We start from the raw sequence: 24,828 nt of genomic DNA on the forward strand, positions 1-24,828 counted from the left end.
TTTTACCATTCGTTTGGTTTATTGTTTTCACAAATTTATTAAGTCTCTCAATCGAATTTTGTATTTCATAGTGAATCGGTCCAGTAATGCTACCCAATTATATTTTTGAGGGTGGCCTAAAAATCTGCAAATCCACATATAAAAAATATGCTGTTTTTATATGCGCGCACATTATGAAACTTAGTGATTACCTTTCATTTGGTTACCACTACTGTAACTTTAAAATGACCCAGGTAGAAGATGTCAAGTAGTTTTGGTTTGAAAGTTGGCTAACTTACTTTTAAGAAAGATTTCTCCATATACTGTACTTTTGATACTTTTTCCCAACACATGTATAAGCCCACCCACAGATAGATAAGTCCACCTGTGTATAAGCTCACAAGTTTCTATGATTTGACATGAAAGAGCACAGGACTTATCTCTGAAGATATCTTGGTTAGGTAACAAAACTTATATATATTTATTCCAGATATTGATACAAACTTTCATTAGAGTTCTGGTTATGCGAAAAATATGTCAATATGTCAAAATATGTCGAGTTTTGTGAAATGGAAGTCTTAGAGAAATTGTTGTTTGTTTTTCTATTTTTAATCTTAATTCACAATATAATATACCATGAAATACCGGCCAAAAATTTTTTTTTATATGTGGTTGAATTGTTTATATGCTCTTTAAAACTAAATAATAATTGTTTTACCTAATTAATACCTAACTAATTAATTTAGAAAGAAGAAATCAATAAACATGCTAAGGTAAGTTGAATTTTTTTATACTTTATATATTTATATATCTATATAATAATACGCCAGTTCTGTCTGTGACTTTTGCAAAGTGGATAAATTTCTTTGATAAAGTCTATAAAACATCGCCTATAAATTTGGTCTGTAAATTACCAAACTTTAACGTTAAAATAGTATTGCCATCAAAGGAAAGTATATTAAGATTAGAGAAGCCATTGCATTGCACTTTTAAATTTAAGGCTAAATAACTTGGAAACGGATGGAAATAACTGACGTCATCTCCTGCGTGGGTAACTAGGGACTACCTGGGACCAATTTGGGTAAGTTTCCCAAACCTGGGTCCCCGAATCCGTTTCGGAATGGACAGGTTGATGACGTCATCAAAAAACCTTTAAACCTTGATATCTCTGCAACCGTTTGTCAAAAGTACATAATCCTATACATTTTCTTCATCAACGTTTCAAGATCTATACGATAAAGGCAACAGGTATACAAATTTCTAAAAAAAAATTTGGGGGTTTTGACGGGCCATTGCTGACGTCAGCAAAATTTTTAAACCCTTATATTTCATTACTCGCCTCATCAACACCACACGATCATATACATTTTCTTGATCAGCAGTGTAAGCCCTACACAATGGAGGAAACAAGAAAACAAGGTACTATTTTTTTTTTGTAGATGGGTTGCTGACGTTATCAAAATTCATATGACGCTTATTTTTCAATTTCATCCTGCCTCAGTGGATTTTTCCACGGGCTTTATCGACTAGTATATATATATACTAGTCGGCATCCCATGGATTAAATCCGCGGGTTAGCTTGTCCTTTATTAACCAGCATTTCGTGTGTCTTGCTACTGTGATTACCATTTTGCGTGACAGACAGACAGACAGGTATTAAATGGAGATATATCAATTTGCAGTAAACATTGCAATGGTAAAACTGATTGTTTAACCGCATGCAAAGTTTTCTCCAATGAAATAGTTATGTTGTGCTGTAGAATGATCAACTTAAGAATATTGGACTGTTTCTTCTCATATAATTTTCCTAAATTTTCTTTTTGTTTACATTTAAAGTTACCATAAATTTGAGATTGGAATGAATAACAATTGCTAATAACATTTATAGGTTTCAGGCTTCACCATGAAATAAAACGATGCTGTGCAGTCATTTGCACATAAAAATAACTTTTATATTGATTTTTTTTTAAATTATTTTTTTAAACACAAGTAAATTGTTTTACGTTTCAAAATACGTAAATAAAAAAGAAGTTTTGTTCACTACTTGCTGTGAAGCATTGATAAATAAATATCGGCATGAAAGCTCTGGTCTTTTTATGAAGTAAATTTAAGAACAAAAGCCATGCGCACCCAACTTCTGTTTGAATTCCATTAAAAAATAAATTCAACGTTTTGCATATATAACTTTTAAGATTTTATTTTACTACCTGAGTAAAAGATTTTATTTCATTTGAAGACGATACATTTTTAGTTTATATAAAGTTTAATAAAATCTTTTCTAGTTTTTTTTCTTCGATTTATTCTTAGACATTAACATATACCTACTTCCTATATATACTTCACTACTTCATGAGCCTATCTGGAAGTAGGTTTGTGGTATTCTATAATAACACAGTCCTAAAGATTCGTTAAAAAATCAATATGGTAGATGAGACACATGTGTTGGAAAATGTTTTTAATTAATGGATAGACCCAGATTTCTTTTATTTGTTAACAATTAATTAAATTAGTTTTTAAACTGCTAGTTAGAAACACTTATCTGAAATATTATATACTTGATTTATTGAACTCATTTGTAGTTTTTATGGCATTACAATCATTGCATGCCTGAGGTATTTTATGGATGTGTTTGGTGTACAAATTATGGCACCCAAAACAAAATATGGCATACGTTGATGTGTGACACCATTTGTGGTGAGGCCTGAGGTTGTGCAATTACCAAACACTTTGATTATTTTCACTTCTAACTCACACAGGTGTAATAATTCATGAAAAATGATCCTGTTAAAAAAAGTTAAAATGGCGAAGCATGGTGTGGACATTTTATTTTATTTTACTTATTTTATTTTTGCCATTATAAATTGGTTTTATGTTATTCTTAGTGCAGAGGAGTTAATGCATCATGGATCTAAAGAAACAAAACTACAAGAGAATGGAGGAATAAAATATTATGGTCCCGAAGAAAGTGATGAGCAGAAGTCATCCGTTAAAAAAGCGCTTGATCAATACCATCAGATTCTTCATGAAGAAAGAATTTGCAGAAAGTAACTCTATTGTCTTTTAATGTCAGTGTTATGCTATTCTTATCAATGATTTACTTTTGATTTGTATACATTTATGTACAACTGAAATGAAATATTTCCTTTTTACCTCATTTAGCCAGAAAAGCTATCCAATTTTATTTGTCTATAAGAGCATTTATGAAAATTTTTTAGGCAAAGCAACAAGATTTTTGTGACAAAATTTATCAGTGGTGCTCTTTTCTTAATTTTTGTGCGTATCTTTTACCAAAAACCTTATCCACAAACATGGTATTAGAGAAAGGTGTGCATTATTAACTTCTTGAAAAGAAAGATAGCAATACTCCAACAAAAATAGGCGTAAAATTCAATAACATTGTCTTAACAATCTTTTTTGGGGATCACTGCAATTGAGAACAATGGATTTTTTAAAAAATTATTAGAGTGTATAAAAATCATTTTTATCATATTGAAGAAGGACTACTTTGCGCATCATTAACATACTACCTGGTAGCGAGTGTGATTTATTCTGCGGCCCCCCAGAACTGGAAGCCGCAGACGAACCTGCTACACTACGGATAGTGTTTATACATATAGGTGATTATTTATCATGACACATCTGTTTGTAGTATTTCTTCTTCAATATGATTTACACCAACTATCCTTATCCGTCATGATCAGAGATCTGATCAGGATGAAACATTCTCTGTGTATCTTGGTATATGTCAAACAGCTGTCTTTTTCTGCATTTGCCAGCTCATCTTTTTGGGAAGCCTTGTTTGTTCTGTTGTTTTTTAAGCTTAACTCCCATGGAAAAAAAAGTTTACCTAAATCAACTCACAGTGTTGTTCAAGAAAAAAAATTTACCCAAAACAGGGAGTTTTCAATAAAAACAAGCACATCACAGGTTTTTAAGAAGTACAGTTGTATCACATTATTTAGAGAGGTTTTTATTGCATATATATTCCGATACGTTATATACCGAAAGTCAGCGCAATCCAGACCTTCTGCTATTTCCTAAAAAAACTATAGGTCAAAAGCTTTTGTGCATCGGAAGTTACATTTTCATGTAGCCAAAAAACACAGATTTTATAAAAACGTTAAAGTAATGAGTGTAATGTCATTATGCAGCCAATCAGAAATTAGTTTCTTAGCACCAATCAAATGGTTTGTTTTGTGGTTAGTGAGCAATTAAGAAACAGACCAACATTGGTTTAGTCGAGTATAAGGACGCATTTTATAAAACAAAAGTTATAAAAGTTATAAATTCGAACAAATATTGAGTCGATTTAGATAGTCTGTTCTTGTCATACTTGTTAAGATCTCACAAAGCATGTTCAAATAATGGTAAATTGATGCAAACGTAGTGTGGCTTGATATTGGTCATGAGAAAATTTTGATGCGAAAAATGTTTAAAAAAAAATCATTCTGCTGCAAAATGTTTGCAACCAATTTAGCCGCAAAAGTGTAGTTTGCAACATGTTCATTGTTATGGGTCACAAGCAACATGGTGATTGTGACCCTGTAGCTTAAATTCTTAGAATGCACAGAAAATTTTGTTAGTACATTATTCTAATTTATTTAGGTCTAACTTGTCTGTTGCTCATTGGGAACAATCAAACTGTCTTGCTGTTGTTACAGTAAGAAAGGTACGAATTTTGATACAAACTTTTAGTAATATATAATATAGTTTATAGTCATCTTGTAGAATCTTATTGACCTTAGGGAAGCAGTTTTCACAAATTTGGGCATGAAACTAAAGAAGGCTTGTTTTTACATCCTGAAGAAGCGCTGTTCCTGTTGGACCAGGTTTGTTTAAAAAACATTTATTAGTAAATAATGTTGTAAACAGAATTTAAACAATTCTTATTAGAATATAGCACATGTTTTTAGGCTCATTTTCTAATGTCGATAATGTACGGTTTGAATTTACTACTTAATTAAAATTATCTGAAAAACATACATAAATGCAGAGTGATTATAAACCAATCGTACATTTTTATTCTCTTTCTGCTTTTTCATAGGGCTTATTACAGTTAGAGCATGATAATTTCCCACTGTCTCTGGAAGAGGTTAGTAATGATACACAAACATATAAATGAAATTCTTGCTAGCATTTCTCCTTATTTGAGTTTCAGTATTTCTTTTTTTTTCCACAATAATGAAAGAAATTGTACTTGTGCGTTTTTTGAATCAATAAATAACACTTTGTTTAGGCATACATTTTGTTAATTCCAATCCTGTCATCTTTTGAACATTACCAGGTAAGCCAACATGTATGTTGTAATTGTTCTACACAAGAATATAAATAACCTCAAAAGTAAGAATTTTACCTAAATCATAGAAAATTGTTTTAAAATGCCTTACCGTATTTCTTTTTATATGTAGCTTTTCGATAAACACTCAGTTAGAGACAGGTTACTTGATAATAGTCATAAATACATCAGCGACTCCTAATCTTATATATTAATTCCCTTGCGTGAGTAAAACTGTGAGTCCACGACACGGAAATCACGGGTCACTTTCTTATGACGTGGCTGTACGCTAAAATTTAACTAAAAAGATTAGGGATGTACTTCATAGAAATCGCACATAAGGTGTAAATATATAACCCGCTGCTAATAACGATATAAATATATATACCCTTATGCCAAAAAACTCTATGTTAGCATATATATATAGGTATCGCTACATATGAAACGGTATTAGATATTCACAAAGCATACGGACTGTTAAATGAAGTTCCTAGCATAAAACGGAAATTGTGTTTACGAAAAAGATGGCTGTTCTTTTTGAGTATTCTCTACTCTTTCATTCAAAATAAATCTTTAAAAAAACATTTGAAGAAGAGCATGGTTTTATAAATTAATCATAGCAAGGTTCTGTAAGGTTTTTTCATGTTTTTTTTTTCAGTTTTGATTATATTATTGTTGCCAGACATGTTTTATAGCTAGCATCATAAAAAGCCAACCACCACCAACAACTAGCTCGCTAGCTAGGAATATATATATATATATGTAGCCATGTTCTTTATACCTAGCTAAGTCTCCAGTTTATATTTAAGTGACTAGCTATTAGCTGCTGTAGCTTGCTAATGCTAGCTTTAAACTAAAGATTCTAAAGTATATATATTCCCACAAAACCCATCAAACGTTATTAACCCTGAAGATTTTAAACATTTTCCTGGGTTTTTTTGGTTTGCGAAGTTCTTTTCCTCCAAATATTCTGAAAATAAAGTTCAAAAATTATTTATTTTTAAAATGTAAATTTAATTTGTTTCAAATTGTGGTTTTGACATTTTCATGTAAGAATTTGTGGGCAAAAACCTTAATCAGCATGCTAAAAGAACTGACTTTTCTTAATTTAGAATTACTAAACACAACCATTTTCTTACATTTAGTGTAAACTTTTGTGCGTATGGCTTATATTTAATACACCAAAAGAGCTACTTTGTTGATTTCAATTTTATACTCTTTTTTCTTCTTTTTGACATTTTGAATAAACTTATTGTTGTAGAAGGCATATAATATACATGCATATAAAAAAATGGAATTTTGCAAATTACTGTTTTACCACTCAATTTTTACATTTTATAAGTTATTTGGAACAGAATGGTATGAAATAGACCAAAATACCTGATCTTAGTTGTTTTTAATTTACAGGCTGTGTCTGTGAAACTTTAAGGGGAACATTTGGTGGAAGACAATGGCATGACATATACTGATAGGACTGATTTTTGTTGTGTTAGATGTTATATCTGAACCTTTTTGACATTTTATGTTAATTTTGCGAGGAAGGACCATATATATATACACAGAAGAAGAATTCAATTTTACACCTTGCAAGCTTTGTTTTTCTATATTTTGTATAAATTCTTACTGCGGAGGACTCCGTGCAATATATCGAAATGACTAATCCTTCTCGATTTAAATTTGATGTGTTCTAAATCGTATATAGTTTTAGAAATTTTTTGTAAGATTTAATGGGTAAGGGCTAGATGCAATATGTCAAAAAAACTTTTTTTGTTGAATCAGAAGCACTCCCTACAACCATTCTTTTTTTTACAGTTTGTGAAGCTTTTGTGAGGAAAGAGTGTATGCAATATTATCGAAATAACTGATTTTTGTTGCAAACTGTCTTTCTTAGGCATTTTGGATTAAAATATTGTTTTAGAGGGCATATAAGTTTATATAACTGGATAAGTTTAGGCGTCCAGCCTAGCTGCGCTGTCTCTATCTATCTCTCTATCTATCTCCTCAGGCGATATTCAGGTTGGCGTCGAAGCGAGCGGACGTGTTTTTGTTTGTGTACGTGTTTTTATACTTGATATCCATTTTTGCTATCAAGCGACCATGCTTTATTACACCAGCTGGAATGAGTAAAACTTTGCTTGTGGATGATTATGGTGATATGAAAGAAAATCATATATCCTCATGTTTATGGTGTTAAATAAAGGCAGAGCATACATTCGTAAGGTATCAAACATAACATTAATAAATTTTCTTTTGCTTGCATGCGGAGATATAGAATCATGCCCTGGTCCTACGTCATTGACCCGAAATGAATTCACAAACTATCTGAAAACAAGAGGCTTGAAAATCGTTCACCAAAATATGAGAGGTTTATTTTACAACTTTAACGAGTTATATGAATTGATAATTTCGACTAAACTTGACATCATAACACTGTCCGAAACACATCTTAGTGTGGATGAGGCAAATATTTACGAGATCCCAGGTTACATATTTCTTCGAAGGGACAGAGTTGTAGGCAAAGTTGGTGGAGTGGCAAATATATATTCGCGATACTTTAAATTGGAAACGGCGAAGTGATCTGAAAAAGCAGGAATTGGAAAGTATTTGGATTGAAGTTTTATAAAAATTCGCGCAGTGAACTTGTAAGTACTTTTTACAATCCACCAATGGGATCTAAATATCTATTACCGTCGTTTAATATAATCTTTAACGAAGTGTTATTAAAATCATCATCAGAAAATAAAAAGACAATCATCCTTGGAGACCTGAACGTTACTTATCTTTGCACAAACACTGGAAAAGAACTTAAATCTTTATTGACTACTTATGGATTCACTCAATTAGTTAAAAAGGACTCTACATCTACGTTAATCGACATTATAGCGACAAATGTACCGTCAACTATAGTTAGTATCGATGTCGTTGCTACGTCTTTGAGTGATCATGAAATGGTTGTCTGTACGAGGAAGGTTAATCACCAGAAGTTTTTTCCGAAAGTTGTTACTTGTAGAAATTACAATAACTATTGTTCTAAAGCTATGTGTAATGACATTGATAACATTGACTGGAGTCTAGTTTACAACAGCAGTGATTTAAACTCTGCATTATTTTTCTTCAACAACTTGGTGAAGGAGATTTTTGACAAACACGCTCCACAGTTTTACTAAAAAATTGAGAGGAAAACCTTGTCCTTGGATCACTCACGAAAATAAAAAAGTTATGAATCGTAGAAACCAGGTTCTCCGAAAAGCTAGAAAGCACAACAATGCCGAGGATTGGAAATTGTATAAAACTCTACGGAACAAATGCAATAACAACATTGAACGTAGCCGAGAAGAATATAATAAGAACCTAATATTGAATCCAAGCAAAATTTGGAACATCATAAAAAATTTGTTTCCAACGAAGAGTCAAATTTCGCTACAACCACGTGCAACAAGGCAGAAAATATTGCAAAGGCAAATCTTTATTAAATTACCATGTCTGGAAGACTCCGCATTACATCGCTCAACGAACTGTTAAAACGTTCAGAATGGAATATGTATCTAAGCTTTATATTGAAAAAGAGATAAAATCATTTAAACCAAAAAAGCCACTGGATTAGATGAGTTACCAACCAAGCTTCCTAAAGACTGTGCACATATCATCAGCAAACCACTATGCCACATCATCAATTTATCATTGAGAACTGGACCATATATTTGGAAATCAGCTAAAATAACACCCATCTATAAGTCAGGTGATATTACCAAACCAGACAGTTACCAGCCGATTTCTGTTTTACCAGCCCTCTCAAAAGTACTCGAAAAGGCAGTCCATACCCAGCTAAGCGGATATCTCAAAGCCAACCAACTCTTATCGGAGTTTCAATTTGGATATCGATAAAATAGGTCTACATCGACCGCGGCGACATTGTTTGTTGACAACATCAGAAAGGAAGTTGATAATGGAAAGTTAACGGGAGCTGTATTTATTGACTTAACTAAAGCGTTCGACACTATAAGTCATGCTGTTTTATTGCAAAAACTTCAAAGTTACGATGTCAGAGACAATGAACTGTCTTTCAGAGACATCAGTCTGTGTCAATAAAGAACAGCTATCATATTCAATGCCGGTGTTCTATGGTGTTCCACAAGGCTCAATTTTGGGGCCATTGTTATTCGTAATATTTTTCAACGATCTGCCTGACGTATTAGATAATTGTAGAGTGATAAAATACGCACATGACACTGTTGTCTACTTTTCACACTCGAAAAAATCAGTGATCATGTCAATCCTTACAGAAGAACTTTCAAATATATCTTCATACTTAGATTTAAATGAACCTATAATCAATCTAAAAAAGGGTAAAACTGAAGTCATGCTTATTGGAACAGCTAAACGTTTATCGCTAAATACTGACGACTTCACTGTTAATTATAGAGACACTCAAATCAACCATGTTGTCTCTTACAAATATCTGGGAATTTTAATTGACAGTACACTAAACTTCAGCCAGCAGTTTGATAGATCATACAAAAAACCCAGTTCGAGAATTAGACTGCTTGAAAAAATTAAACCTAACATCACTTCAAAATTAGATGGAATCATCTATCGGTTGATGATTCTACCTATTTTTACTTACTGTTCGATAGTTCATTCTGATCCCACCAATGGTCAAATTGACAAACTGCAATCCCTTACAAATCGAGCAAGACGCATTGTCCGTGATCACAAAGTTAAAATTCCGTATTTTTACAGCGAGATGTTGAAACAGTCGTGCATGCTTGTGAGGAAATGTTTGGATGGAAATGTTTGTGCTAACTTCGAAAACTACTTTAAAAAGGTCAATCACCAAGTAAGCACAAGAAGCTCGAATACCTCAGTAAAACTTCCTAAAGTAAAACTTTCAACAGCAAAGAAGTCGTTTTAATATTTTGGAGCAAAATTATATAATGAGCTCCCTGTGCATATAAAACGCGAAGAAAATATTCAAGGATTTAAGAGTTTGTTAAATGATCATGATTTTTGAAGTTTTTTTTGTGTCTGTTAACATTTTACTTTAGCCTACCTCTTTCTGTGCAGTCCACTTTTTTCTTAATCATCTTTGGTGCTTTTGATTCAATTTTTCCGAAATTTCCCTTTTCCTTACTTATTCAACCTTGAATTTTTGTTCTTCGCTGGCGGAAATCAACAAAGAAAAAGTTGCTTCCTGGTGCCATACTAACGTCATCAATAAGAATGGTACAACCACACGTGCACCTTTATCGAAACGTAGAACAAACGGCATAGACATTGAATAATTAAAGATAATTTTTAATTTTAATTTTGGAAATCACTGTAGTTGCATATATATATATGCAACTACAGATAAATAAAAGAGAGCGAAAATACCATTACAAATGGAATTGAATCAGATTTTAAAGCAACCAATTGTTTTTTCGATAACACAAGTTTTTTGGCGTAAGTTTTAAACATTGACGTAAATAACCCAAAACAACATGGAATGAAGTTTATCACAGAATTAACTAAAGGTGTTACCTATTTCTATTCATATGCCAGTATTGTGTATAAAGTAAAATCTTTCCAAACTGAGTCGGTCGTAATGAGAAGGCAAAATGTTTCTACACAAGTTGACCCAATGCTTCTTCCGTTTCTGGACCAGTGGCATTTACAAAAGCCCCTGAAATATATCCCGTGGAAGCGAAGATAGACGATTCCACACATGATCACCTATCGAAGTTTCTGACTACCTATGTGAAAAGGAATTGTGCTTTTTTAAAGTACTTCGGATGTTCTACTGATAAAAATTAAGTGCGAGCATGGATGTCTTCTTGCTAAGAAACTTATCTCTAAATGTTACCTGGAAACAAGTTTGCATGTCATATGAGCTTACATCAATGGTCATAAAGTACGCAAATAGGATTTAATTTAATTTATTTCACTGCCATTTTATTTTCAGGTGATCAGATTTACATTTTACAGACGTTATTAAAATCTTTCCTCCCTCCCTCCCTCCCTCCCTCCCTCCCTCCCTCCCTCCCTCCCTCCCTCCCTCCCTCCCTCCCTCCCTCCCTCCCTCCCTCCCTCCCTCCCTCCCTCCCTCCCTCCCTCCCTCCCTCCCTCCCTCCCTCCCTCCCTCCCTCCCTCCCTCCCTCCCTCCCTCCCTCCCTCCCTCCAGGTTTGCAAACCGGCAAAGTACGCTGGAATTCAAACAAATGTCAATACTTTTTACGCGAATTATTAATCCCAGCTGTCACCAAACACAATAAACTTTCAATTCATAAGGCACGGAATGAATTAAAGGATGACAATGCTGTTCTTGGGTATGGGAGATTCAATTCCCCCAGTATATGTGCCAAAGTGAGTTTACAGGAAAAATTGTCGCGCAGTCTACAATCCAGATTGGAAAAGACAAAGGATCTGCACCGCTTGAACTGAAAACGTTTTCAAAACTGCTTAGAACAGTTAAATTCTAACAACTTTATCGTTACCATTATTTTGACAGATCGCGATAAACAACTGTCAAAATGGTTGCGTGCAGAACAGCCAAAGATAAAGTATTGATATGATGGCCAGTTTTTTTATGGAATATAAAATAGAACTCCGTATAACGGCTAAAAAAAGGATCGTTAAATTTTTGGTGAGTGAACGAAGTCAATCGCCAACCATTCTTTCTGGTGCGCAGAAAATTGCGATGGGGATGGACAGAACCTTGTGCAAATATGGAAATTGATATTGCATCACGTCAGTAATCGCCATAATTTTAAAATATTCCATCCAAAATATCCGAAATGTAGCCACAAACCTTGCAAAACACAAGAATCATGCAAAAAATAAATTTTATTTGAGTCTCCTGCTTATATCGCTTTAAAAAAATAGTTGCGAAAAAAAAATATATCAATGACTGACCCTTATCACACTGGGAAACTTGCAGTGTTTCCATTGCTACTAAATCATTACATACCTAAAAGCAACGAATTTGACTTACATGTCATGGATGCGTGAGTAGAGTTAGTAGCCATTGATTGCAATGAGAATGTGAAAAGGCCGCAAACAGGCGTAAAATCACAACGAAAAGGCTCTGGCAAAGTGGGTTCAAAGTGATAGAAAGTGCAATGCCCCAAAAGTTTCAGAGGATTGGGTAATAAAGGCTGTCAAGGTCCTGAAGCGAACCCAGTTTATTAATGATCTGCTTTTGGAAGTGATAAATATAACAAATTCGAGATGCAAAGCTTGAAAAAAAAATTAAAGACAGACCGGGTGTAGACGAAATTGTTAGGAAGAGAGAGAGAGAGAGAGAGAGCCCTATTATCATTCTGGTACAAAATATAAAATGTTTCTTAAAAACAAAAGGTCTGACATACGCGGAAGTGATTTTGTGAAAACAAAACAAAAAAGTTTCAGGGTGTTTCGTATTTTGAAAGTATACTTTTATTATTAAACAGCATTTTCCTATTTTACATGTTACTAATTTCCTTTGAAAGATTTTTTCTCCAACAATGTAGAACGTACGCGGTTTCTAAGGCAGAAACACACGATCCCTTTAAAGGGAAGGTTTAAACCTATTGTGAAAGAAGGTTTATGTAAATAGCAGAAGGAACTAAATTTTTGACGCACCCCTTTTCCTATCCCTTTTTTTTTTAAAAAAAGCACGTGTTCTAATTTATAGGCTTTTCCGTTAGGTTTTTTTAATTTGTCTCGTTATAAAAGCAAATGTTTCAAAGAAATTTGTGATGTGAATATACAGAATACACAGTTTATAAATGAAAAAACATAAGGAAAAGTTTAGAAAACATGTCAAAAAGTTCAAAAACTCGTTTAAGCACAATGTACAAAATTCTTAGTGTTGTGCTATGCAATCAATGTTAACGGTTAATAAACCAAGCAAGTTTTCAAATTCCTTGCAACATTTGCACTAGAAAAAAGTTAAAAAAAAATACAATTTTTTACATTCGCACCGGTGCAAATTTATTGTTTTACTGGAATTTGGCTCGTCTTTTTCATCGCTTAAATCTTCCGATTTGCGTTGCGTTGGTATTTTATTAATTCCTGCTTTGTATATGGTTGGTGAGTATATATACAATGACTCAAGACTTAATTGGGATGATTGCGATAAATTTAATCACTCTGAGAAGAGAATGTGAGTGAAACTTCATCCATAGTAAGGAGACCCAGCATAGTTTCTCTTACACCGAACAGTTGAGGTAGGAAATATCTCGCTGGGTCGCAAACAAATTTGCGGTCAGTATTCTGACCGCAAGAAATTTTTTTGCGCTTTTGATTGGTTACTTCTATTGTTATTTACCACCTGGTTATTATCGGGAAATAGTTTGTTTTGAGCGCAAATGGTCTCACTCTCCCGAACAATATAATTTATCCTCTTACTACTTAAGAGGGTAAGACGCTGACTTTGTGCTCATTGGTTGATTTTCATTCGGGGTTTGCTCTGGAAAATTTGAATTTTTGGGATTTCCTCTGACATTTGTTTGCGTCTTAGCTTTTGTTTTAAAATATTCATGCCTTGTTGCTTTCGTGATAGTTACAGTATAAATTTGATTTTATTACATAAAAACACATGTAGTTTTTTTGTTAGTTTCCCTTCGATATTTATCATGCAGAGTATCAAACTTGTGCGTCGAAACTATTCAGTTACATCAGTCACAACATTAGCCGGAAGTTCCCCTCAGACAGAGCATTTATAAGGGACTGTGGACGAACATATTTTCTTTCTAAAAAATTGACTTATACGTAAACCTTCCATGCGTTTCAGGTATAGCAAGTTTTCAAAAACTTTAAAATGACAGTAGATCTCTGTGTTTCGTTTTAGGTGTATTCGCATTTATGCAAACTGGGATTTGTGGTAACTAGATTTAAGAAAAGGTCAGTGGTTTTTATATTATGTCACACAGGAAGGTGTCACATATACTGTCAAATGTATACTTTGAAATGTCCAACAACGCCATACAACTTGTTAGCCACTTAGTAATGGTAAACAGATGAGCTAGTGGTATGGTGCACCTGAATATCAAACCTGAGTATCAAAACTGAGTGGGTCCAGTTACTATGGATATATATAATCTCTTCAGCTGTCAAGCTGAATTTATATTTTTCAGAGTAGTAAGCTTTTTGAACCTAAAACTACAGCATTGAAAGAGGAAGATATATTACAGCGTGGGTTGCATAACCTATCTATGCATGGGTTGCATAACCTATCTTGCATGTCAATGTCAATTACACATTATCACTGCAACAATATATCTTCAATATTTTAACGTTGTCATTTCATAAAACCTAAAAATTGATTTACAGCTGTTCCTGGCGTGAGGGTTTTGATGCACGGCTATAATACTTACTGACTTTTTATATTTACCTACACTTGAAATTTTTATGTCCCATACCTCTAAGGGCTTTTGGCCATTACCGCTTAAAAATTCTTATGAAATCCTTATAATGGTGAAATTCATTAAGGTTTTTTCTTAGAACTTGAAAACCACAACACAACTTAACTTACTGCCAGGCATTATGTTTGTGATGCGCAAAATAGTTCTTCAATATGGTTTACACGGATTATATTCGGCTGTCATCATCGAAGATTTGATCGGGGTGATCTGGTGAGAATGATAAATATGGATGTGCTATAAGAAAAGTACACCTACGACAATCTTTCGCGTTATAGAGAATTTGCGACCCGCCGAAGGAGCGCACGTTTAGTGAACTGCAGGTATATCGTGTTTCTCTTTTTATACGGCGGAATTTGACTCCTTTCTGTAAAATAATTTCGATATATCTTTCTTTGTGTCAGGTATAACAAAGACAAAAAATGATAATCGAGTAAATATTTGGTTGACTTTTTTAATTTTTATACTTGTTAAGATTCATCAGTACAAGATATTATTAAACGAGCTTGGCTTTGTTTTTTTTCTCCTTTTCATGTTTACGCTTATTGCCAAAAGCGAAAACGTTCTTCTAAAAGATCTTGATGAAAGGAGATTCGGTTCGGGAAGATAAAGTAGGAACGTCAACAAGTATGTCTTATTTTTAGAACATATTGGTAACAATAAGCACTAGAATGCGCTTTTTTTATAAAAATGATACCTAGCTAGCTCTTAATCTATTACTACCTAGCTAGCCAGCTTAGCTACGAGAATTAGAGACAACTGCAAATTTAGGCTATAATACGGCCTCATTCCCAGCATCTGTTGTTTCCTTTTTTACCAGGAAGGCGAGACAAACATGACCCTGAAGTAAGCCTAATCACGTTACCCTGCAATCCACACTTTTTCTGGGTGTAAAATTTAACAAGGTTTGTCTTACTGAACCAAGGTTTTATATTTCACCTTGCAATGCTAAGCAAGCTCAGCGTTTTATGTTGAAAATGTGTGCAGGAGTTTGTTTTCATTACGTCATATGTATGTTGTGTACTTAAATTTAAGCAATTTAGTTATGTAAATTTCACTAAATTTGGTTGGCTAGTGAGCAGTCATTTCTTCAGGTTTCAAATCTTCAAGCTAGCTAACGAGCTACAACTGGAGATTAGTTATTTCTTTAAGTTGCCTGACTAAAGGTAGCTAAGCAGAAATTTAACTTCATAATAAGGCTTTGATATATACACAATTTGATTCATTGAATTTTTTTATGCTTTATTTATTGATTTTGGCTAAACTTTGGCTAAAATGTGTAAAAAAATTATAATTTAAAATATAAAACTCAGATACGCACATATCCATCGTTCCTGCATCGCAACTTTTACATCAAGCATTCTCATTTTCTGTAAATGCATATTTACGTGTCTGCGTTATAGCTTTTATATGATGAGCAAGGTTTTGCTGTATGAAACCCAAAGTTTCTCCTTTATTTATATTTTTGACAAAGACAATTGTGAAATCACTGCTTGCAGTTATATTTTGCAACTGCTATAAAGTCCAAAACGCTGGAGAAAGCCTTACATATGGATGAAAAAAATGGCACCCATTCACAGATTCTTCCTTCTGATTTTTCATTTCCTGATGACTTTTTAAAACGCCATGCACTTTTTATTATTTATTTTTCATATAAAAACAAGAGTGTTTTGTTTCAAACCTTAATAATCCAAACTTTTATTTAATAACGACTTTGTGATCCAATTTGTGGATTTACTTAATGGAATTATGTATCACCGCAGTTTAAAAGTATTGGTGAACAATTTTACGATCAACAAAGTATTGCTTCAGAGAAGAAATTTTTTAGTTTTTTTAGGGAGTGCTTAATTGGTCAAATATGTTATTACATTGAAACAACACGTGGCTTGAAACAAATTATAGCTGGTTCCCCCAAAAATGCCTATTTATTATTATTTGATTAAAATACATAGTTTTCTTTGTAAAAATTCTATTGCCCTCTTACAGTAGAATGCTTAAATGCGGAAACTCAAGCATAATACAAAGCTTTTTTATGTTAATTCCATCAGACTTGTTTAACAAGAGCACCCTATAAAATAATGTACATAATGTTTTTTGAACTTTGCTTCTAGATACAAGTGGGATAACAATCTGAAAATAATATAGTTTTGGCATGACATTTTTCAAATTTAAGAAACAACAACAATTATCTGTAGCTGCAACTGTAACTTTCTTACAGGGAATAATTTTAGCTTAAGGGTACTTATTACTAAGCATGCTTTTACCTTGGATGATTGTATTGCTCTTATTACTTTTTGTTAAATATATACCATGATAAAAACCAATATTCAGTGTAATATACCACCACCCAACATGCTCAGGATAGCTAAGTCATAATCTTATTTACAGATGTTTTAAAAAAGATATCCAATAACAAAGAATGAAGTGTATATGTCTCCAACTAACTTGTAGTAGCCAATATGCTAGTGTAGCTAAAATATAAAATACAAATTAATCAGCTTTAGCTAGCTGAACACTGGAAAAGAATGTAAACCAGTTTTTTACCAAAAGTTTATAATTTGTCCATTTGACAAGTTAATTTGAGAAATAATAAAGGTAAACAAAATATCACTTCACTAGAAAATTAAAATTTTCTCTAAACTAACCTCGTTTTCATTTTAGTATGTTTATTCCGGCTGTGTTTTTTGCGATATGTGTATTTTTCAGCACTCACTAAGATGTAAACAATACTGGTATTTTTAACAGACTGTTTTATATTTTGGGTCTAGTGTGTTGTCGTGGTGCAAATTTTCAGGTGAAATTTATCGTTTTTATGTGAAAAACATCAAATTTTTTGAACTCTACGAATATTTTTAATATCAAAATAGTCTTAGTCTTTGTTTCAGGACTTTTTTAACCATAGTGGCTGTAACATGTTGATTCATTTATTATGGAGCAGACCAAGCCAGTCGGTCTGGTCTTCAAAATCAACACTGTCATCATGAACTTTTATCCAGCAGCCGTGCCTCTCCCTTAAAGATAGTTTTTTATTTAACACATACTTCTACGTTTGTTGTTGCCATTCTTGTTAGAACATATTCAAAGTGTAAAAATAACCGTAAAGATTAGTTCAGCATTCTAATCTAAGCACAAAACATGTAAGCAAAAATATATTTCTTGCATATAAATATTTCGTTTATCGGCATAATATACTGGACTAATTTTAGGTCGAACCTTTATCTGAGCAATTTCTAACGTTAGAATTGCTCATTTTTGGCTCAATTTCATCAAACCAGTCTAAAACAATATTATATCAAATCTCAAGTCATTATTTTTATTATATTTACTGAAGTTATTGGACCAAAGCAAACAACACGTTTTTTTACACTGAAAAGGACACTACTACCCGGTGTGGATTTATTATATGAATTTTTCACATGTTTACTATTTTTCACACTTTAATTTTGGGAGATTTCCCTGAAATTAAAATCTGTGACAGGTGGTATAACATGTAGAATATTAACACTATACTAGATCCTGGATTTAACCATATGCCAGGTCGAGCGCTCGATCAAAGCGTACAGTTCCATTTGTTTAAAATTTCTTCATAGCATGTCCATAAGCCTAGCAAGAATTATTTCAAAGTTGCTTTCCTTTCTATTTGGTTTTTCCTTGATAGTTTGTTAGTAGGTTTAGCTAGCGATTTTTCCAGTTTTGAAATTTGCGAGCTATTGAAATATTTCCATTTAAGCAGTATCACTTTATGGTGTCTTTTTATACTGTCATTCCTTGTAATGCTTTTATTAAATTTTTCACTTTAAGAAAACTGCAAATTTTCTTGGAAAAAAACCCCACAGTAAACCCGCCCTTTTGGCACAGCTTCAAAAATAATCCCTTCTCCAATAATCGTGCTCTAATGCATAGGGGTTGGAATTTTAATAAAAAGTTGTTAAAAGTTGTGTTTGGTTTTATTTTGCACGAAATAGATGTCCTAAATTTATTTGTGTTTTATGCTATTTACGGCTCATAATACTGTGACTTTTAAAAAAACTTACTGATTTATTTGTTGTTGACAATAATACTAACTAACGCTTCGACAAAGTAAAATAACCTCTCTAATATTTCCGGCTGTTATTTCTAAGATTAAAACGCTAATCCCACAGCAAGAATAGTAGAGTAGCTATTATTTGTGCTGTTTCAGAAGATATGATATTGCGTTTAGTTTGTTTTAATTTGAGAGCGCATTTGCTTTGTTACAACTCCTTTGTTTTACAACTACGGTTACATTTGGAAAAGGCTAAATTTCCTACGAAATATTTTCAACATGGCTGCCCTAACCTATTCAACTGATGTAAAGACTTTTGACGTATAATTTTCAATCCTGCAAACAAAGATGACTTAGAGCGCAAGTAAACTCAAAAAAAAAAGATGACGCGACTAGACTTTGTTTACGAGATAATCGTGAAAAATAACGACCCGCCTGAATAGAGGATTGTTGCCTGAGTAATGAAAAAGCTATTTTCCTAATCTTGATAGCCTAATTTTCAGTTGTCGCTGACTCTACTACCCTTTTTTGTCACAAGGTATCATGCATGTTGCTAGCTATAGCTATGTTTGTGAATATGATTTTGTTTTAAGAGACGTAGTTTGATGTCAGTGTTTGTAAAAATCAGCTAAAGTAGGAAACTATATATGATGCAATCGAGAAATAGAAATATATGGAAAAATGAAAAAATACCTGCACACGAATTATTTGTTTTGTATTTTCATCTTTTTATTTGTGTATATTTATTTATATTTTAATACGTATTAACATTAACATGTAGCTTTGTAACATTTTTTAAAAAAAAAACTAACTTTCCGACAAATTACTATGTAGTTGTATAAAAAAACAAACTCCCTCCTTGCATTCTGGGGGCAGCAGCTCTTGATATACACCCTCTTGTTTCAGCATTTTTATACTGTCAAAACCATTTCTTAAAATTTCGAGGGATGTATCCATTGTGTTTGATAGTGTGTATTTATTGTAGCAGTGGAAACTACCCTTAGGAAAATCGTATTTTCTGTACATTTTTGTAAGTTTTTATCATTTAAATTGGATATTTGTGTAATCCTAACAAATGTAGGACATTGTGTGTTTAGGATGTTAATAATTTCATACACACAAATTTCATAATTCATTGGACAACAGGACGCATTCGTGATATCTATGACTAATTATTTTTGTTCTATTCGTATTTTTTTACCCCCTATAATTAGTTTCATCCCATTGTTAACTGTGTTACTTTTTCTGCATTTTAGCGGCAGCACTTCTCGACCTTTGAATTGTAAGTGGGGAACACTCAGAGAATCTCCAACGAGCAGTAAAGTTAAAGATACGGACGCGTCTTACAGATCTTTAGAACCAATGGGATCTGGTCATGCAAAAGAACTTTGGACAAAAGATCAATATCCTTTGATTAGACCAGAAGAAGCAACAAGCACCAGTATGTATTTATCTGATGTGCGGAAAAAAATAAGTTTAGTTCTGATGACAAACCCGTTGTTTACAAAAAAGTACACAAATAGTAACTCATCAGGAGGCTTGTAGCTTGTTTCATAAGTCGCAAGCATTAAAAGTTAAACAAGTACAAAATATTATTGAATTTGCCATTTTTTTTTAAAGGCGAATCGAATGATAACTATTGTTTTAAAATTGCTCTGTTCTTAAAAGTACTGTTCCGTACTGTTTGCGAACGTTTATTACTGCTTGCTAAACTTTCTTCCGCATAACTTCTTAAAGTGTTCAATTTGACGTCCTAATAAACAAGCAAAATGCTATCTGGTTAGTTTTATTTCCCTTTAAAGGTCGTGATGATATAGCAATAGTATATATATTTTTAGTGCTTGTGTGCGTTTACTATTTATGAAACGTTCTATCTGCACAATAATTAAACTCGGAACGGACAGACCAACATAACAATATCAGTCACGGAGAAATGTTCAATGTTTGTCTTTTCCCGTGTTTGGAGCGAACTGTAAAACCCCTAGTCATGAAAAGGTATCGTCTTCTAACATGCGCATACCTAAACAAGCTGTCCACATCTGGTAGAAGAAGTTACCACGGCACATGTTACTAAGACGCATAGCTTATTTAGACTATCATAGCCAACTCGTACTATCATTATTCTATTACTATTTTTTTTAAAACAATACCACATCCGCAAATTTGTGAAGCGCCTGCAAAATTTTTTCCTCTTTCCCATTTCAATGTTGTCCCGGGTTGCTTGAATGATACTTTTTTGGTTGAAATACTGTACATTGTATGAATTAACATTGACAAGGGTGAAAGATAAAAGCCAGTGTGATATTCAGCAATTTTCGACAAATTATCAATGCTTTTTAGGGCGAGTTATTATATTTCGCCCACGATTGTATACACTAGTTAACACCACGTTCTGCATGTTCGTCTTCACTTTGAATGCACATGACATGCATGAGCATTTAGAAGCTCTATTGACAGTCTTTTGTTTTCAGTTTATGTTCTCGTTGTGTTTTCGGTTTGCTTGAAATTCTACAACCGCTTACTTCATTTTCCTTAAACCATTTTGAACAGGGAGTGAGCAAAGGTATAGTGAGCAAAAGTAAACACAACGGGAACACAACCTGTATTTCCTCGGCCTTTCATGACATTGAAGCTACTTAATCGCTTTTTTCACAACGCTTGTGACCAGCGAATGGACGTTTTAAAATACGATAAACGTTAGCTTGGCGTCAAAATATATGATGTTCTTAATTGTCGTTTTCAAATGTAACCAATGGCAATTTGCCAGGAACTTTTGTAAGAAAGGATCTGTAGTAATCGAGCATTGATACTTTCGTGTTTTAGCCTCTGTTCTGTCAAAATTGCAAGTTAATGAGCTAAAGCATCTTAAAGAAGTTTCGAATGACATGTCTCTATCTGCTTGTGCTACCACATACAACATCGACTTTAATGTTTATGTTGGAAAAGATCTCAAGAAGTCTGATTTGGGTATGCCAAATTTCAGAATCACTGTTTGCAGGTATGTGAGAGGAAAACATTTTTTTGTCAGTTAAGATGGATTCTAACGCTGGTCGCATTTGCTAGAAACAGAAACCAATGCAAAAGAACAGCAACTAAAAACAGTAGATATAGAACTACTAAGATATTTTCCGTCGCACGCATTTTTATGTTATGGATTACAGCAAAATGTATTCGTCCAAAAGACATTTTTAATAAAGATGCTGTCAATACCTTCTTCACACTCGAATAGTTAGGACAATTAAAAGCATTTCAACTATAAAAATGCAATAAAATCTAAGAGCAACGAGCCTCGAAGCCAAATAAGCTTTTTAAGATAGGAACGTATGCAGGCTCTTAGTAATCGAATTGCTAAGGAACTACTCAAGTCAAACTTGAGTAGTTCAAAAAAGTCAAATTTTATCACGGGTTGTATTTATCTCGAGTATTCGATCGTTGAGAAATATATTTCTAATGTTACAGATATTGCGACCCCCCGCCGTCGTTACTCGAAATATCGATTTTATCAAGGATGTCAGGAGGTGCAAATTTGAAACTGGCAGTTGTTGAACAGGGGACAGTTTCTTTCTATGGAATGTTCGGAGTTGATCTTCCGACACTTGTCTTACAAGGATAACAGTTTATCGACTTAGATATCATATTACATCATTATTAACATCATATTATTAAGTTTGGCGAAACAAGATTGATTTACGTGGAATAAGTCAACATTCTATGGGACGAGCAGCATATTTGATGGAGAGATGTTTTGAGACGAATAAATCACGTCAGTTGCTATTAAGTTTGCCGAAACAAGAGTGATGTACTTGGAATAAGTCAGTATTCTGTGGAATAAGCAACATATTCAACGGGAAGATTTTCAAGTCTAGAGAAAAATACTGGGATGTCTTGAAAGTTGCGTAGGTTAAAGTTTAGTGGATTAATTTTTTTCCCTAATACTCGTAGTTAAACTTCGCTTTGATTATCCCTTGAAGTTAGTGTGATTTAATTTTTGCAGCTCTAGCTTATTCGTACAAATTTTGGCGTAGAAAAAATATTGCCGATTTTGTCAAGTCTGCGCCAAGATTTCTTTTCTCTGTCGTCGTTTTTATAGCCTTTTATATCATAATTTTATTTTAAGTTTTTATTGGCTATCACATCTTAAGGTGGGTTCACAGCCATTCGTTGTAGTCGTTCGAATAAGGAGAATACAAAAAATCTATTCGTTGCAAATAAAAGAATGCAGTTCACACTAGCGCAAAAAATAAAACTGCACACAAGAAATAATACATTTATTTTTAGTTCGGTGCCACTAGTTTTGTTACGTCACTCCACTTCAGCACTTTTCTTTATTTATTATACTTAATATTATACTTAATAATAACATACTAGTATATATTTGTAACTATCTGCCGCCCTCAAGAATGTTTAAAACATCCATATAACCGCATGGACATTAATCCAGGTATTATCACTGGTGTTGTGTAATATATTAAATACATGGCTACATGTTTGTGGGCCAGAAGGCAGTCAGAAATGTATGCAAAGTCAGCAATTTTCCCCCCTTTCTAATCGCGAAATAATCCTAACTGTGTGCGAGCAAGCGTTCGCAAGAATGGTAGAGTGAAAATTAATAAGTGGCAGGCATTATAGCCAATTAAAACATTGAGAAATAAGTTCTTTTGTAAATTAACAGAAATTAATATTAGTACAGTTTTCTTTTTAAAATACGATTTAAATATTTTAAATACAAAACGAAAAGATTTGGAGGCATATGCAGATAACAGTTTCAGTTCTCACACAACACATAGCAAAAAATATATATATATATTTATATATATATATATATATATATATATATATATATATATATATATATATATATATATATATATATATATATATATATATATATATATATATATATATATATATATATATATATATATATATATATATATATATATATATATATATATATATATATATATATATATATATATATATATATATATATATATATATATATATATATATATATATATATATATATATATATATATATATATAGGGAAATATAGAAATTTTGATCAGAATTTCTTAAATATTTTATAAAAATCATGGTAAATTAAGAAAAAAGTAGTTAGAAAAGTAGTTGTTAGCCTATCTGGGTTTTTTTTCGATACCGATACCAGTTCCCAATCTTCTTTGTTATTTCTTTCATCTTTTTAACCTTCTTATTTTGCCACTTGCACACATAAAACAGCCAAATGCTTTATGTACAAAATTATATACACGAAATATATGCAAACCACTTCAAATATATATCACCTCTTTATTTATTTTATGTTATTTGTAGTCAGCTACTGTCTGACTTTCAGAAGATTAATTGTGTGGCTTCTAAATGTCAAGAAATTCGTTTATTTTCGTAGGTTTTATATGGGTTTGTTTTTTATCATGTTAGCTTATCAGACTAAGGGCCGCTTCAGTTTATCTGCTTGCATTTGTTAAATGTCATGAAGAATTCAAGTAATTTTTAACTGCAAAAGTCAGCCAATCAAAAAGAACTTGTAGTTATGAATGTCTTTTCAGGACAGATAACACTAACCGTATTAGATTGCTTCGAAGGACACAATATTGATTTTGTTTGCGTTCCTTCAAGTATGACATACCTGGATCCCTGGATCTTACAGTAAATGGTCATGCAAAGAAGTTTACACGTCGCGCCTTTAATGAATAGTATTTCACACAAATAATGAAACAACTTGATAGTGGAAAAGCATTAGAAGACATCGATGTCCCATTGCAGTTAAGCCTACCAAAGCCTCTTCATGCCCAGTGGTTAGTAGACCTGTACAACCACATAAATACAGAAGAGGGCAAGAAAATCATTCACTGTGTCCGGAGAGCCTTTGAAATAACCGAAGCTTTTCAAGCTGGAAAACTACCCTTTACCCGCTGGATCCATTTCATGATACCAATCCTATGGAATCAGAGGAAAATGCTATAGAATTCGACCCGAGAAGTGTTTGTGAACTTTCTAACTCTCAACTATCGATTGGATACTCGTCCAAAAATCCAAAGTTTGATAAATTTTCCAGCAGTGAATCTAAATGAGTACCACAGGACAATCTCGACCAAAATGCTTTCGAAACATTGTTTGAGCCCCCTGACGAACTTTAGATTATATTAAA

At 32.9% G+C, this 24,828-nt stretch overlaps 1 protein-coding gene across 1 annotated transcript; it reads left to right on the forward strand.

Annotated features, from left to right (window-relative positions):
* The first annotated feature begins 62 nt into the window (after positions 1–62).
* On the forward strand, positions 63–23,440 carry LOC130657629 (tRNA-splicing endonuclease subunit Sen54-like). Its single transcript, XM_057460627.1, has 10 exons — positions 63–752; positions 2,862–3,023; positions 4,585–4,648; positions 4,725–4,808; positions 5,024–5,071; positions 5,216–5,263; positions 14,064–14,116; positions 19,915–20,099; positions 21,482–21,656; positions 22,118–23,440. Exons 1-10 carry the CDS (start codon positions 745–747, stop codon positions 22,269–22,271), a joined length of 981 nt encoding a protein of 326 aa, XP_057316610.1. The 5' UTR covers positions 63–744; the 3' UTR covers positions 22,272–23,440.
* Positions 23,441–24,828: the final 1,388 nt, after the last annotated feature.

The sequence above is a fragment of the Hydractinia symbiolongicarpus genome, chromosome 9 (assembly GCF_029227915.1).
Source record: "Hydractinia symbiolongicarpus strain clone_291-10 chromosome 9, HSymV2.1, whole genome shotgun sequence".
Taxonomy (NCBI): Eukaryota; Metazoa; Cnidaria; class Hydrozoa; order Anthoathecata; family Hydractiniidae; genus Hydractinia; species Hydractinia symbiolongicarpus.